At 58.6% G+C, this 17331-nt stretch overlaps 1 protein-coding gene across 12 annotated transcripts in view; it reads right to left on the bottom strand.

Annotated features, from left to right (window-relative positions):
* The window catches only part of CACNA1B (calcium voltage-gated channel subunit alpha1 B), a 191756-nt gene that overhangs the window by 87917 nt on the left and 86508 nt on the right, over positions 1 to 17331 (bottom strand). For 6 of the 12 annotated variants that reach the window (XM_043566709.1, XM_043566698.1, XM_043566701.1 and 3 more), the window contains exons 17-20: positions 14361 to 14428; positions 11256 to 11365; positions 2984 to 3754; positions 1847 to 2064 (exon numbers count right to left, since the gene is read on the bottom strand). In XM_043566709.1, the coding sequence (XP_043422644.1) occupies positions 1847 to 2064; positions 2984 to 3754; positions 11256 to 11365; positions 14361 to 14428 (1167 nt within the window). The remainder of the gene's footprint in view (positions 1 to 1846; positions 2065 to 2983; positions 3755 to 11255; positions 11366 to 14360; positions 14429 to 17331) is intronic. The other 6 variants (XM_043566700.1, XM_043566702.1, XM_043566707.1 and 3 more) reach the window with 1 other exon arrangement.

Here is a 17331-nt window from a genome sequence, read left to right as displayed (position 1 = left end):
AAAGATCTTAAGAGACACCTCACTGAAGAGGAAAAGGCAGATAGCAAATAAGTATACGAAAACAATGTTCCACATCACACATCATTAGGAAAACGCAAACTTAAACAATTTGATGCTACGACATATTTACTAGACTGGCCAAAATCTGGAACACTGACAATACCAACTGCTGACAAGGATGTGGAACAATAGGACCCTCGTACATTACTAGTGGAAATGCAAAATGGTATAAGCAGTTCAGCGGTTTCTTACAAAATGAAACATAGTCTTACCATATGATACAGCCATTACTCCCCTTGGTATTTACCCAAAGAAGTTGAAAACCAGTTCACACAAAACCTTGCACACGTTTATAGCAGCTTTATTCATAATGGTCAAAATTTGGAAGCAACCAAGATGTCCTTCAATAGGTGCGTGGATAAATAAACTGCAGTATACGCAGACAATGGAACACTATTCAGTGCTAAAAAGAAATGCGCTATTGAGCCATGAAAAGACATGGCAGGAACCTGAAATGCATATTGGTAAGTGAAAGAAGCCAATCTGAAAAGGCTATACACTGTATGATTCCAACGCGATGACATTCTGGAACAGGCAAAACTACAGAGACAGTAAAAAAGATCAGGGGTTGCCAGGAGGTGGGGAAGAGGGACTTGACAAAAGTCAGGTGGGAAGCCTGGGCCAATCCTCAAGTTTATCCAGAGAGACTCAGACCAGGGGGGTTGCTTTCCAGGAGTCTGGTAAGACAGACCCACTATTACCCATGGGAAGGGAAACCAGGGATAGGCCAGGGAAAGCATTCTCCCAAGGAAGCAAAAAGGAGGAGAGCTTAAGCAGCTGGAGCTGGCCATCTCCCACTGCCACACCTAGCACTGTGCACTGGTTCACAGGCCCCAGGTGAGAGCACCTGACAAGAGGTAACAGGCACAGACACGTGTCTGTGTTTGTGGACACATCTGCAAACACAGGCCACACCAGGTGGTGGCAACTGGTCTACTCGAGACCTAAATCTCCATCTGGCCTTGCACGTCAGCTCTGCTTCTGTGGTATCTTCCCCTCCCCGTGGAACGCCTTCTCTGTCCTCGGCGCTCACGAGAGGTCTATGCACCTTCCACACAGTATGAGGGGACAGTATTTGTCCGTCTTGTCCCTACAAGGTGGAGTGGCCTAAAAACAGGAGCAGTATCTTGTCCACCCTGTACCCTCAGTTCCTGCTCTCACGGTCAGGCAGTCAGGCATGGAGTGGCTGCCCAATCAGGCTCACACTCACGTGTGAGTAAGTGAGTGATTGAGTGGGGGGAAGAAAAAAGGGGCTGAGGCAAAGGCCTATGGGGATCTTAGTGCAGGGATCATAGGGCAAAGTAAGTCGGTAGGAATACCAGCACCCCGACAACTTCCTCCTTCTCACCCAGTAGTTCTCAGCCCCCATCAAGTCTGGGGACATGGTCCTTAGCAGCTTTCACACAACTATGAAGAGCTGGGACCATCCTGAGGTCTGCTCTCCTGATGAGACCGTAAGCCCCACAGTTCCACTCCCCCCCGCTATCCCCAGCACTCTGACACCATGCCTGGCGCTGAGCTGGTAACTTGCAAATATTTTTGGAAGGGAGGAGAATAGAGTTTAAGTGGCATGTGATAGCAACAGTGCTCCTCTGGGGCACTGGAAACAAAGAGACATCAAGGCACAGATGCTGACCACAAAGGACTTTGTCTCGAGCTGGTGTAGACAGGCTCACACAGGCATGCTCTGTCCCCAAGCGGCTGCCATGGAGAGAGGGGGACAGGGAAGAGCAAACTGCGCCTGCATAAGGTGGGCCCTGCCCCGCTGATACGGGGAGATACTCACTGGGAACAACCGTGGTCTCCCCAGGAGGGCCGGTCAGCGTCACCGGGATATGCACAGTGGCACTCAGGTCCGAGGGTTGACTGCCCATCCGTGTGACATTCCGCTGATTGTCTGCATCTTCTGGCTGTTCCTCCACCTTCTGTAGGCAGGTGCTGGGCAGTGCATGTACAGGGCCCACACCCATCATCTCACTGGCCTCCAGGTCACAGCGTGGCTCCCTGCAACCAAGAATGCACATCAGACTCTGATGCAGCCCTAAACTCCTAGTCAGTCTGCAAAATCCAGCTCCTTATGCCCCAATGCAAATCAGATAAATCCCTGACCACTTCCTCTGCTACTCTGACATTTCATATGGTTTTCATCACTTTGTACATTTCTGTGTTTTCAGGTCTGAAAAGTAAAAATGGGGCCGACTCAACCTGTCTGTCCCTGGCACACGACCAGGCATGGCTGGCATCACACTATGTATATAAAAGGGAACTATGTGCAGAATGAAGAAGCCCAGAAGAGGGTGTTTCTCTAAGCTACTCCACCTGCGGCCCCTCCAGACCAAAGGCCCCACACAGAACTCTGCACACAAACACAGACTCTAGACCTGAGCAGGGGCTTCCAGCTGTCGGGCAGGCGCCCAAGAGTGCTGGCCTCAGCCTGGGGCCTCCTGTCACCCCAGCTTTCTCACAGACTCAGAGTCATGGCCTGTCCCTGCCAGGGAGCAGGCGAGCCAGCTGGTGTGGAGAGCTGGGAGGCCCTTTCTGGCATGGCCACCCAGCCTGGCCCTATTCCTTCCTACCATTTAGCCCCCAGTGGCCTCCTCGGGCCTCCCTCAGGCTCTCTCCAATCTTCCCAAGCCAACGTGTCCCAAACCAGTCCCAACGATTTCGTCCTACACCCTCTCTCTCCTGCGAGCCTTAGAATAACGATGGACACGCACCAAGCAAACCTGATCCCCACGCGGTTGTAAGGATTTTACACGTCGCCCCAACAGGGCAGGGTTGTCCCCACCGCAGAGAGAGAGGCTGAGACGGAAGGTGGGACGGCCAACCTGAACAGGGACAGCCCCGCACCCCTGAACCCTGCGCCACCGGCAGCCCCTCGCCCCTCGACAGGGCCCCGCCTCCGCCACGCGCACTCCCTCACTTGGGCTGATGGTTCCTGAGCTCCTTCTCCTTGTCCCTGTCCTCGACCTCGCCTTCCTTCTCCGCGTCCTCGTGCGTGGGCAGCGCCTTGTGCCGGGCCCGGTGCCGCCGCGCCGGCTCCTCGCCGCTGCCGGCCTCCCGGGGGCCGGCCCGGGGGCCGCCGCGGTGGCGCGCTCGCCGCTCTCCCTTGGTCCCGGGCACGGCGCCCTCCTTGCCCTGGTCGGGTGCGTGCCGGTGGGCGCGGTGGCGCCGGGGCTCCCGCTCGGCCGCCTCCTCCGGGGAGCCGCGCCGGTGGTGGCGCCGGCCGCCCTCGGGGCCCGGGCCGCGGCCGCGCTCGCTCCGGGCCTCCTTGCTGCGGCTGCGGTGCGGCCGCGCCCGCTCCTCCCGGGCCCCGGACTCCCCGCCCTCGGCCTTCGGGGCGTCTGCCCTGTCCTGCTCCGCCGCCGCCCCCGGGGCCGCTGCCGGGGCCTTGTCGCGGTGCCGGTGGTGCCTGCGGGGTGGGTCCGTGCCCTCGCCGGCCTCTGCGCCCTCGGGCCGGGCCTTGCCCCCCGGGGGGCCCCGCGGCCCGTCGCGGCCCAGCTCCACCACGAGCGGCCGGTCCAGGTGCGTCTTCATGTCCGGCCGCAGGTGGCGCGTGGTGGCGTAGCGCAGCCGCTCCTCAGGGTCCATCTCGCTGTACAGCGCCTCGCAGCTGGCCCGCAGGTTCTGCAGCCGCAGCTGGCTGGCCCTCTGCTCCCAGACCGAGCGTGCTTTGGCCGAGTTCTGCGGCCTGCTGTGGGGAGACCGGCAGTGAGCGTCCGCCCCGCCCCCCCCCCACCTCTCTGCCTCGCAGGGGAAGCCACAGATGGTCGCAGCAATGGAGGGATGGCAGAGTGGACGCAGGGAGGAGGAGTGGCAGGAGCCCTCAAGACCCCTGGCAGTCGGTGCAGAGCAGGTGGGGGATACCCAGGGTAACAAGAATTCAGCGCTGGCCTCGCCCCATCGTGAGCCCAAAGACTGACGGGGGGGGGGGTCCCAGGTGGGGGCTCAAAGCCACCCTTGAGCAGGTGCACAGGGGCCCTTGGCCACGGGATGCAGGGCAGTGGGAATGATAAGAACCAGCATGAGGCGGCAGACAGGCTTCCAGGGCAGGTGGGCTGCTGGCCAAGAAGACCAAAATGGGGAGAGGTGGGGGGCAGCATCCAAATGGGGCAGGACTGAGGAAGAGGCAGGAGGCAGGGAGCCACCTGCAGCAGCCCTGGGGCATGGGCCTCGCTGAAGCATACAGCAGAGCTGCCCAGGGGCAGCTGGCCCTAACAGGAGCGAAGAGTAAAGCTGTGACTGCTCCCTAAGGTGGTCAGCCCCATCTGGGCAGCTGCCACTGGGCTCAGCGGCCATTTGCTCCCAGGAGCCCAGCACTCAGGTCGAGGCCTGGAGATGCTTCCTCCCATGGTCCTCAATGCCCTCCTTTCTCCTGGCTCCACAGGGAGCCCCCTTCATCCACCGGCACAGAGAGGAGCCCTCCAGCACCAGGAATGGCCTGTGCTCCAGACTCAGCCCCCACTGCACAGGCTACCAAAGGCCTCGACCACCCTCCAGCCTCACCCACATGGTTACACGTGGGGCTCCACAGCCCAGGATACATGGGAAGCCCTTTGCATTCTGGGGTCTTTGCTGAATAAGGGTTCCAATGCAGGCGACTCCAGTCCCACCTGAGCCAAGCAGAAACCTCTGCTGAGGCCAGACTCTCCTCCTTCAGCCTCTGGAGGTTTCTGGACCCACCACGGTGGTGGTGGTGGCGGCAGCGTAAGAACAATGCCGGCTGTGGCACCTGTATTGTTCAAGGGCCACACTGTGCTACCGGCTGCAATGCCCACCTCATCCGACCCCCAAAACCACCTTTAGGAATTAGGTGCTGCTCTTGTCCCCATTTCACAGATGAAGACACTGAGCCTAGAGGCTGCGACTCACAGAGGGCCCCACGGTGAGCCATTGACGGAGCCAGGATCAGATGCATGCAAAGGCAACACAGAAGAAAAGGTATCTAAAGATATGAGGCCTTGGCCAGACCCCAACTGTACTGACACCACAGCCTAGAGTGACAGCCTGAGGGGCCCCAGGCCAACCCTGCCACCAGCTCCAGGGCCCCGGGCCACTGAGCACCATGCTGACCTGCAAAGACAGAGGTGGCCGGGTGGGGGAAGCCCAGTCCCTGCAGCTGGCCTGCACAAAGCATATGATGCTTAACCCTGTCCCTTCGAAGTGAGGTCCAGGCTCCAGCGTGGGGAGCCATTTCCAGGGCAGTGCCTCAAAAGTGTGAAGGCAGAAGAGTACACTGTCTGTGCCTCACCCGGGAGACGTGGCAGACAGGCCAGGGCAACACAGGGTGGACAACTGTTAGCCTCTCTGGCCATCTGCTACCCCACAGCTTCAACTGCCACCCCAGGCCCTGAGCTGCCTCCTCTGACACACCAAAGCCATGCAGCCCTACTCCTGGGGACGCCTTGCAACACGACCACCCTCTGTTTCTCTGGCTTCAGACTAAAGCCACAGGGGACCTACCCCATCCCAGGCTGGCACCGAAACAAAGGACCCAACTCTGAACAATGCTGAACCACGTGAAAGGGATGACAGCCTTGAGGGTCACTCCTCAGACATAAGAGCCCACGAGGGCTGACAGCACAGCAGCAGCAGGGTTAGTGTTAGACACAGCCCAAGACGGTGAGGGGCGGGGAGGTGAGTTCTGTCAGGACAGACAGGCAGTAGAGACAGTGGGAACAACGTTCCGACTCGGAGTGGCCGGGAGCTCCGGTGAGGATGAGCTTGTGATGACATGGCTGTGCCCTCAGGCCCACCCTGGGCTGCAGCTCCTCCTCTGCCAGCAACCAGCTAACCTGCGAGACTGGAGGGTGCCACGGGGCTGGCAGACTCCTCTTCTCTCATAACTTCCCAGGGGAGCAAGACACTGAACACTTGTGTCACGTGGCCCCTCTGGGGCCCTGCTCCTGCTGGGTCTCTCTGCCTCTCTGGGCCCTAGCGCCGCCTGAAACTGTCTGCAACCACCTACCGGTGATGCTGCTGACTTCCTCTCTGGATGTGTCTCTGAGTCCGCGTGCCAGGCCTCTCCTCCCTGTTGGTGTCTGAGTCAGCCTGCACCCACCTGGCTGCTGCCCTGTCCTTGCTCAGTCTGGCCACCACTGGTCTCTCTGCACCTCTCCACCGACTTCACAAGTGGCAAGAACATGCGAGCGAGAGCCAGGCCAACCGTCTGACACACAGGTGACAATGATCCAGGCAAAGCTCTTGTCTAAAAAGGCTCTTTGAGGAGTCACATGGGGGAGCTGCTCCCGTGATGTCTCGACCCCAGCTTGCTGGTATAGCCCTATTCGGCCACACCTGACCCAGGCACTGCAGATGCCTGTAGGGCCCAAAAAGAAGCCTCACTGGTATGGCCCTGCTTTGAAGTCTCTGGGCTGAGAGAGCCAGTTACCCACAGCCGCTGGTAACGTGAAGCAGCCCCGACTGTGACACCATCAATACCTATGTGCACATTTTACTCCACCCTGTGAATCACTCATCCAGGATCCAGCTTTCTTACCCTGTGAGACATCAGGCCCCAACAGCCAGCAGCTCCAAGTGCTTGCGGGCAAGCTGAACCTGGCTCTGTGCTGGCTGAGTAGGGGGCAGGTGTCTCAGTGACGGCAAGGGCTCCCACAGCACCAGAACACAAAGCAGGCACCCGGCCACCTACTGACTACACCCAGGCACTCCGGGGACTTCTCACCTGCAGGGGTTGGTCTGACCCTTGGGAGGAAGCCCCTGGGGGCAAGCCTCCCAGGACAACTTCCCCCGCCAGACTGGCGTCACCTCCAGGAGGGCCACACTGAGGTTTCTATGGCTCTATCTCAGGCTCTGGCTGATCTAACATGAGACAGCAACTCTGATCTTGCTGGCACAACTTCCTAAGGGTCACAGATACACCCCCTCCCAAGTGAAAAAGGAATGGGGAAGGAGGACCCCGTGAATGTCCTCTGTGAGTCCTAATGAACGCTCTCCGTCACGGGAACCGTAAGGAGACAGCACCCATTGGTGCCCAGCGGTGGTCACCTCAGGAGAAGCGAAGGTGCTGAAGACACCAGAGAGACAGCACATGGACAGACGGCAGACAAGACGACCAGGAGGGAGAGGAGAGGGGCCGAGCTCAGAGAGGCTGATGCCCGTGAACAGGACTCAGGGACGTCGGGAAGCATGCCCACTGTCCCCCGCCAGCTGCAGAAGGCTTTCCCGGAGCTGCCCCTGAAGCAAGTGATTTGAGGTGGAAAAGCAGTTAGGGGTGGAGGGAGGTGTTCGCATGTAGCTGTCACGAAGCCACAGACGGGGATCGTAGCAGAGCGACTCACGGTGAGTTTATGCTGGAGACAGATGAGCTGTGAGATGCAGCACCTCGCGTGTGCTTTACAAAACTGCACATGCAAAAGACAAAACAAACAAAAGTGAGAAAACCAGAGAGGGCTCTAAAGGACAAGAACATGTTTAAGCCACGTCAGGTCAGGGCGCAGGCTGCAGTGTAAATCTGGGCAGGAGGCCAGGGACGCTTCCATCAGAATGGGCACCGGCCGAGACCTCGGGGGAAAAGAGAAGTTGAGAAAGAAAGAGCATCCGGCAGAAAAGTAGCGCTAAAAAAGAACACAGCACACCCACCACGGCTGGAAGAAGAGAAGCCGGGGTCCTGCTGCCCATCCGCTACGGCCCAGCACACTAGGCCCCTAGAAGGGCAGCCGGCTTGGAGAGAGCCAGCACCACTTGTCCGAAGTTCCAAATGGCCCTCCCCTGCCTCTTGGTGTCCCACGCCCACGGGGCTGTGGTGGGATGACCTAGGCATTCGCCTTGCCTTCAAGATGGGAGCAAAGCCAGCCAGCACGGGACACCTGCCCTTTGCTGCTTCACCTGGGCCCTGCTGCCTGACCACCTGGCTCTGTCCCAGCCCACCTGACCCCATCGGCTCCCCAGGCTCTAAACCACATGCCTCCAACTCACCACGACCCTTCCAAGGGGCTAACAGGCTACATGACCAACCCACTTCCTTTGGGTATACCTCCAGCCATTTCCCAGGGACTTTCTGGAAGCTTTTCCAAAACCAACAGAGAGAAACCAAAGATCTCCACAATCATTCCCCTTTAAGGCAGTTCCCCAGGTGGCTTCCCAGCAACTCCTTCTCAAGGCCGAGTCTACACACATTTGTGAGGAGCCCAGAGCAACTCACTCGCCTGCAGGTCCTGGGTGCAAACGTGTGTGTGTGAGTGTGCAAATCAGTGTATGACTGAACGTGAGTGCGTGGATGGTGTGTGAGTATACGAGAGTGTGTGAATGAGTGTGGGGTTATGAGTGAGCATGTGTGCGTATGTGAGTGTGAACACGTGTGAGTGACCAACCAGGTGAGTATGAACACGTATGAGCACAAACAGGCATGACAGTGAGCGTCAGGGGGCTGTGACTCCGATGAGGTAAGTGAACTGTGTGAGTGAGTGTGTATACCAGCATTCAGAAGTGCAGGTGAGGAGAAGGATGACAAAGTACAGAGAACCAGGAGGGCCATGTCACCCTTACCGTCCCTTCCCTCCCAGGGGCCTGAAGTGGCTGTCACCTGGGGCTGCAGCCCAACTCCAAGGGACAGGGACGCCCCTCTGAGGAGGCGTGGAACCCTCTCCCCTCAGGCTCTGTGTGAGGCTGCACAAGGCCCAGGAGAGCCTCTCAAACACCAAGGACATGAAGGGCCACCCAGCATCGAGGCGTCACAGAGAACATCTGGACCAGTCCTCCCCCTGCACAGACCACACGGCATGGCTGCAGGGAGTGTCACAGCGAGCGTCACTCGGGCGCTTCACTCTAACCCCACCCCAGCAGTGGGGAAGAAGCAGGCATTGCCCGTCTACCCAACACAACTCACCAGGAGAACAGAAACAGTTGGGAGGGGGGCCAGCCGACAGAGGACAGACAGACACCGGGGCTCTGAGCCACAGCTTCCAGGGCTCAGTGGTCTCCACACAAAGAGGAGAGCAGACATTCACACACCCGGGAGTTCAGACCCCGCCCAGTGTGTGGGATCTTCAGTGATCACGTCAGACCGACCGCCGTGTCCAGCAACAGCAGACCAGGACATGCTGCAGAGGACAGCAACCCAAAGCCACATCCCAGGAGAACCCGCGGGACCTACAGCCCAAGCAGGGGGACACACGTGCCTGGCTGACAAGGTGACACGGAGCTCAGGACCTGCTGTGAGGCAGAATACCTGTGCAACCCCAGGAACCCCGCCCAGGAGAAAAGAAGCAACCACAGTGGAGATGGGGCCAGCAGCCGGTGTTATACCCTGGCCCGGGGTTACCAGTCTGCAGCCTTGTTCTTACATAGCAGTATCCCCAGATGAGGACAGGGGCAGAGGAAGAGCATCCAGACCTTTCTTGGTGGCCTGACATGCTCTGTGTGGTGGTGCTGAGGGCCCCGGCACCTGCCTCTCTGAGATCTCTGCCCTGATGGGAACGGGTGCCCTGCCACATGCCCCCAGGGAAGAGGCAGCTCTGACAGGCATCAGGCCCACAGGACAGCGCACTCACCTCCAGAGCGAGCAGAGAGGGCAAACGCTGAACTGAAACCCACAAGGCCCATGAAGAAGTCAAAGGCTCATCTGCCGCCCTTGCTAAGGCAGACCACCAGTAGTTTACAAAGCTCAGGAGAAGGGGCCGTCTGCCAGGTCACCACAACCTCCTCAAAGCAAGCCCAGGACCAAGCCGACCAAGTCACTGAACCAGCCAAACAACAAAACAGAGGCAACTAAACCCTGAGCACCCCAGCAGCTGTCTGAGAAATGACTGCTGTGTCTTGCCTGGCTCCCCGCAGGCCCCCTGCACCCCTGCCTGGGCCCCCCAGGGGCCTGTGATCTCCTCTGGCTTCTTCTCCCCCAGAGGCCAGTGCTTCCTGCTTGGCTTAGGGGCAGGTCCTCTGCAAAGGCCTTCCTAGAAAACAGGTCGTCACTCTTGGGACTGCTGAACAAGAACGGGGCTGCTATGATACACACTCACGCACAAGCAGACGCACGCGTTCCCGCACACCCGCACACCCACACTCCCAGCAAACACATCCACATGCCGGCACATACACTCAGCAGCCCAGATGCATGTGTCACCACAGATGTACCTGAGGCTGTTCCTGGTGCCCACCAGGTGGGTCCACATGGGAAATGGGAGGTGTTTGGTAGGGTGGGGTAGGGTGGCACTGAAGACAAGCCAGCAGCTCCAGACAGATTCAGCCTGGCTCAGAGAGCGAGCTCCCCACAAAGACAGAGCTTCTCTGTGCTCTCTCATGGCCACGCTGACAGCAGGCCAGACCTTCCTTCCCCCTTCCCATCCCTCTCTTTCCCCGGCGGTGACCTCCCTCAGCACACTGCAGCCTTTGGCCCTAGGCTGTCCCAACTCTGAAGGCCCTAAGACCTCCAGATGTGGTTCTGCAATGTTCCTTCAAGCTCAGCTGAACCTCGGGATGACCAGCCTCCCCAAGGAAGCTTCAACCCCGCCTTCACCTTTTCTCATCAGCAAGGCTTCCCCTTGACCTCTGTCCCAACACAGAAACCTCAAAGACAATTTAGGAAACTGCATTAAGTCTCTTGGGCTGCTGAAATACCACCTAGAATCTTTCGGTTCACAAAATACATTCCTAAAAAGCTGTGCAGAAAACAGACGTATGGAGGGGCGACTGGGTGGCTCAGTTGGTTAAACATCTGACTCAGTTTCAGCTCAGGTTGTGATCTCACGGTTCATGAGTTCACGGAGCCTGGTTGGGATTCTCTCTCCCTCCCTGCTCGCTCGCTCTCTCTCTCTCTCTCTCTCTCTCTCTAAATGAACAAACTTTAAGAAAATTATAAAATAGATATATCAATACCTTACCCCTGACTCACAGTCTTTGCCCCAGCTAGGAGCTCTGGAGCCACCCAAGACTCTCAAGGGGCTAATCAGAGCCGATCCCACCCATGATGGGAGGACCATGCATCGTCACACCTTGCTTCAACTCAAACTGGGAGAAGCCATGGAGGCTCTTCCTGATGAACCCTCTGCTCACAGATTCCTGCAGGAAGGGAGCCGTTCCCTCTCATCACAGCTCCTGGGGGAGGCTGTGTCCCAAAAAGCTCCAGCCAACACAAGGTGCTCCAAGGAAGCCCCCGGAAGGAGTGCCCTGCTGGGGGCCCAGCCAAGAGACTCTGCAGCAGCCCCCACCACCCTGCAGTCCACCCCCAAGAGCCTTACGCAGCAGCAATAGAGATGTTTGCGGCAGACATGGGGCTCACTTCGGCCACTTCTTTGGCCTTTTGCAGAGCAAGCTTCTGATTGGCTGCTTCTTCCATCTCCTCTTCATCCTGTTTGAACAGACAGAGGTGTGCAGCTGGCCTTGGAGCTCTTCCTTCCATGGTCTAGGAGTCCTTGCTCCCCTCTGAACCGGTGGGCCAGGCAGCAGCCCCTGCGTGAGCACAACCCATCCAGGCTCCAGCAGCGAGCACCAATCCCACGCAAGCCCTCTGGCGGCCTGTACCTGCTGCTCCGGGCCGTGTTCCACAGGATTCCTGCCTCAGCACCCTCTTGCCGTGGGCCAGTCCCAGGGTGCTCACAGCTGGTGATCCCAGCCCTGCGCCTGCACCCCGACGCCATACACGAGCTCAAGCCACAAGGACCCAGCTGCTGCCTGCACACGTGTCCCACGGTGTCTTGGACTTGGCTCTGCCAAAACGCAAGCCCAGCCCTCCTTTCCTCCCACCCGCTGCCCCCACACCTCAGGGGCACCTGTCTCGCCTGAACAAAGCCAGCCTCTGCCCCACAACTGTGGACAAGGTCAAGGGGCAGGACTCTGCACCCTGAGCCTAGGTCCTGGCTCAGCATCACCCACAGGAACTGTCACCGGGCGAGGGTCAGGCATAGCTACCTCACAGCCTCTGAGCTTTCCTACCAGGACCCGTCAGATCACATCTGTCTACCTGTCCCTAGCCGTGGCTGTGAGAAGTCCCTCCTTGTGTCCCCCAACACATGGCAGCCACTTACAATGCCTGATGGTATCCCCTCCCCCACCAAGTTTGTGGGAAGGACCCCCATGGCTCTCTGACACAGGTGTAGATATCCTGCCCTGCCTCTGCCCCCTCCGTGGGAAGGGGAGTGGACTTCTGGGCAGACCCTCTGGCCCCGACCCCATGTCACTGGGCAAAACCAACATGCTCGGCTTCTAGGATCTAGATGAAAAGCTCCGGGCTGAGCCCATGAGCCCGTGGAGGGAAACCGAGGCCTCCACGTCCTCCACTTACACTGCTGAGACCACTGTTATTTCCCCCAAACCCAACCCCAGGCCCACCTGGCTTCCATGGAAGCTAGTGTTCCCACTGTGGCCCAAAACATCCCTAAATCTTATCCTAGAGGCCCCAAAATGGCAAAAATTAAAACCCCTGTTAGCTGCCTGCAGATTTCCCACCACAGCGAAGAGGTCTTCAAGCTTCAGGCCCCAGAGAGGAGGCGAAGCTCCATCTACCACAGAACACCCCTATCGAGGTCCTTCTTCAAGCCGCGGGCTCCATCCTGGTTTACAGCCCTCTGGGCAGAGAGGACAGGTGTTCTACAAACAGACTTCATAGAGTTTATTTCCACTTTGAAAAGAATGTAATACTGTAATGCATTTGTGGGAATGTAAAGGAAGGAGGGCCAGTCCAGGAAATGCCCCCACAGCCTAACACAGGCCTCCACCTGCTCCACCTCCCAGGGAAAGACGATTCCTGAATAAGGGCAGTTGGTCCAACATCTCACAGGGTGTCTCTGCATGGAGACAGGGCCCCGAGGACATCGCTTCCTTGGTGTGTTCTCACCCACAGCGCGACCCGAAGAGGCGGCGAGAACTTCAAGCTCAAGCTCACCCCTGCACCAACACAGCTGGTGCCCAGACCACCAACGCTGCTGGGCACCCCCATTTCATGTGGTCCCAGAAATCCTGACACCAAGATATGTTCTGTGGATGCAGGGGATCCCCCTGACCCCACCGCCCGCCGAAAGCCCAGCCTGGGGCCAGGAGCAGTCATTCTCCAGCCACTCCTAGATGGCAAAGCCCAGTGTGGGCCCTGGCGGACAACAGGAATGAGCAGGCCAGTGGGACTTCCAGGTCCTCAGGAGGCAGCAGCCAGAGCAGGGTAGGCGTCTATACCCCCAGGCAACACCACGGCCCAGGCCTGGGCCCGGAGAAGAGGAAGTCTGAGCAGAAGCTAAGGCAGACACACTGAATAGGCCTGCCTCCCCCTGGAGCACTCCTCCCAGAGAACAGAGGAGGGTAGCAGGGCACCTGACACCTGTCGGAAGCACTGTGGCATATTTGCACACACCCATACTGACTGCAGAAACGTCCTGAACTTGCCCTCCTCAGGGAAAGCCCAAGTCAAGCTCACCCCGGAACAGGGATGATGTTGACAGTCGGGATGTGCTAGATGGTGAGGGCAGGACTGTGTCAGACACACAGAGGAATGTGCACAGGTGTGAGCTCCAGCACACACACATGGACATGGACAGGTGCACAAGCAGGCCACATGCTCAGCCAAGATGGCAAGCACGTGGGGTTTCTGCAGCAGGGGAGCACTCCCCTCAGGTGGCCCAGCGAGGGAGCAGGACCCTCCTCCTGGGAGCCAGGGCTACACTGTCCACGGCTGTGAGGGTGAAGGTGACCAGGCAGGGGGCTGTGTCGTTGGGAAGGCAACCACAGGGGAAGCCATGTATAATCACACCCCCCCACCAGGCTCAGGGACAAGAGGAGAGTATTAGATGCCACCCGCTAGGCACAGCCAGGAGAAGAGGCTGTCCCGCTGCGGCACAAACAAGCTGACAAGGGGGCAGCAGCTGCTCCTCCAGGCTCCAGCCAGGCCTGGCATCTGAGGACAGAGCTGCCCGGTAACTGCCTGAGCTCAACCAGGCACACTCCAGACTGGCCACAGGGGCCCCTCGCCTCCCAGGGACGAGCGCAGGGGCCTGGTGCAGCCTGCCCCTCACTTCTTAGAACTCTCTGGGCTGCATCTTCCATTCTTCATAACTCCCCCTGCCTTTCTGGCCATTTTTTCCAGGTCTCGGATTCTCCAGAAGCTGCCCTTGGGCTCATCTGCCTTCCTGGCACATCATCTCTCACACTTCCTCAGCACCACCCCCTCACACACACACACAAACACACACACATCTGAGTGGCAGCCTAACCTCTGCCCGTCTAGGACCTTGAGGAGATGCCCGGTGGAGGGTGGTTACATGGGTCCTTAACCCTGGACTCATCCAGAGTCACACACACTGCCCCGCCTGCCCCTCCCTGCCCGTCCTGGGCTGCAGGTGGTGCCCCTACCCACGCACCTTGGTCAGCTCCTGAGCGTTGGCGAGGTTGTCCACGGCGATGGCCAGGAAGACATTCAGCAGAGTGTCTGGTTGGCTCCAGCTAAGGAAAGGAACCCTTCTGCCCCCCCACCCACCCACCCAAGTCTCCCACAGTCATGCTGCAGCTTGCCCCATGGAGAACAGGGTTCCTCATCTCCCCAGATCCTCTGTGACTATATACCTCTCAAGTCCCCTTGTTCCTCTGTTCCCTGTTGCCCTCAGACACAGACTAGCCACGCCGCCTGGTCTGCCCATCCTTCTTGCCCTCAGTCTCGTATCAACTCCCCATAATGGCCACACAAACTCCTTCCCCAACCCCATTCTTCAGGCCTGACTCTCCAGCCCCAAAGCTCAGAGGCTGTGTTGGATTAATTTGGACTGCCTACCTCTATCCCCACCTCCCCCAAATTTCTGGCCAATGTGAGAGGCCTCCCAACCAACACCTCCTGCTTTCACATGGGCCCCATCACCTTTGGGTCCTGTGAGCAGAGACCACCTAAGACAGACCATAAACATGCATATCCGGCCGTGACCAGTGCTTTCAGTTCCTAGGCTAGGCTTAGGACACCTGCTCAGTGCTGTTTTCTCCCTTCCTTTTTCAAAGTGAGGTCCTGGGGCCCTCTGTTTCAAGGTGCCCTCCTGCTAGAGTGGCAAAAACAACACCCAAGTCATGCCGATGGCAGACAACACTAGCACCCCCCACCCCTCACCTCACTGAGCCCTTCCAGGAGCACCATGACAAAGCACTACTACAATCCCCTTTTAGAAACGAGCAAGCAAAGGCCACAGAGGGTAAGTACCCCACCCAGGATCCCACAGTCAGGAGGGGACCAAATGGCCCAGACGGGGGCCTGTGGTCGGCAGCTACCTCTCTGCACCGCCCTCCTCCAGTCTGTCCAGATCAGGCCACTAACGTGAGTCACTTCAATTTTCCTGGGGCTGGAGCTGCCTCTTCCCACAAGCTCCTCCCTGTGCACCTCAGAGCAGCGCCTCCCCAGAACCATCCCCTGCCTGCACTCTGTGCTGTGCCTCAGGCCCTCCCTGGGCCTTCCCCGGCTGCCGTCCCCAGTTAATTTCATTCCTCGGCACTGCTGACGTTTGGAGCCAGGCAACCCTTTGCGGTGGGATGTTGAACAGCATCCCTGGCCTGTGTGCACCAGATGCAGCAGCCCCTCAGCCCAGTCATGACAACCAAACCATCTCAGACACTGCCAGTGTCCTCTGGGGGTGAAGTCACCCCAGCCAGAGCCCTGTGTCCCCTACACCTGAGCTCTTTCACCACAGGCCTGGGGATTCACCCCTCGGCCCAGGCTGCGGCTATTCCCGCCAGTGCGAGGCCTGAGGAGCAGCCGGCTTTGTATGAGGCTGACAGCGACGACTGATGCTGGTCAGGCCCCAGTCTGGCAGGGAGGCCCCCCATATGCCAGGGCACTGCCTCGTTGGCAAGGCTGCTCAGGGCTCCAGCAGAGACCAGAGGACAGGACACCGAGGCCAGGGGCCGCTTCCCCACACTAACCACAGCCATGGACACTCTCAGAGGACTTCCCACACCTGAAGAGCGGGACTAAGGTCATGCCCTGGCACCTGAGGCCCAGCAAGAGGGGCACACAGGGGCAGCAGGAAAGATTCCCAGTGGCTAGCACGAGGCCTGACCGCACAGGGTCAGAATTAGCTGTGAAGGGCTTCAGGCCGCTGCTCAGTCTTGGGGGCTGTGGGCACCTCTTTCTGGACAGAAGTTATTCCCCACCCCCACCCTCACCCCCCACCATTTGAAGCCAACACTTCAGGCTCCTTCACTCTCTGATAACCATGGCTGCCATTTACAGCTCTCCTCTCAGCCAGCCCCCAGGCCCCCCCTGTCTGCTAAACACTGAAACAAGCACGGGCCCTCCTGAGCACCCTGGATCCTCCTTCCCAGGCCTTGTGCTCAGGCTCCCGGGGGGGCGGGGCGGGGCGGGGCTCCCCACCCTGGGGTCCAGGACCTGAGCCGTGAACGACACAGGGCTGTCAGGTGGTACAATCCTGCTGGGTGTGCAGCAGGAGAGACAGTCCGATGGAGGCAGAGAGAAATAAGGTCTGGAATGTCATAGGTCACAGGCTGGCATAACGGCCAGCATGCCAGGGGCAAGGAAGGACAAACGGGGTCAAGTGCCCAGGTGTGCGGGTGAGGAGACAAGGCAGAGCCAGCAGGTCAGTCTGGGAGGAGACAACACAGAGGTGTTTGTCGCCAGCTCAGATCTTTTTCCAGGCTCTGCAGGATATTTAATACAGCAGATCTCCAAGTGGGGTCCCCAGGCCGCAGTACCAACACCAGCACCCCAGGGGAGTGTGTTAAAATGCACATTTGTGGGCTGGAACCTGAGCTTTAACTGTCCTTGGGGTTTCTGATACACAGAAGACTTGGAGAACCTGAGTGCCCCTGCTCGGCCTGAATTTATTGCCCCAGAAGTGGGGCCACATTCGCACCTCGCCTCTCCTGGCCCTGCCCCCTGCCTGCATCATGAGCCCAACAGCCTCCTTCTCCCAGGTGACCTGCCTGAGGCAGAGCTGTCACCTGCGCTGGGCTCTCCTTGACCCCACAGACCCACCCCCCCACCCCCCCCCCCCACACACACACACGAGGTCCTAAAACACATGCTTGACTGGCACCCGCTACAGGAAAACTTGCCTTCCATTTCTCTGCAGGTACTAGATTTTCAGCAGGGGAAAGTTCTTTAAAAGCCCAGTACCAAAACTTAATTACAGAATTAAACCGGGGGAAAAAAAAAAACTACTGCCCTGTGTTCGAAGCCCACGTCTTCCCACGGCAACCCTCCCGAGCCTGCCACTGACCATACCAACGCCCTCTGGACACCATACGCACAGTTCATGCTTCCATCAACCTTGGCCCACAGCCTCCAGATCCCCCAAGCTCAGACTGCCTCGAGAGTATTCACTGTCTAGACTTAAG

Source organism: Prionailurus bengalensis, chromosome D4, assembly GCF_016509475.1.
Source record: "Prionailurus bengalensis isolate Pbe53 chromosome D4, Fcat_Pben_1.1_paternal_pri, whole genome shotgun sequence".
Classification (NCBI taxonomy): Eukaryota; Metazoa; Chordata; class Mammalia; order Carnivora; family Felidae; genus Prionailurus; species Prionailurus bengalensis.
This window is presented reverse-complemented; position numbering and strand designations above follow the sequence as displayed.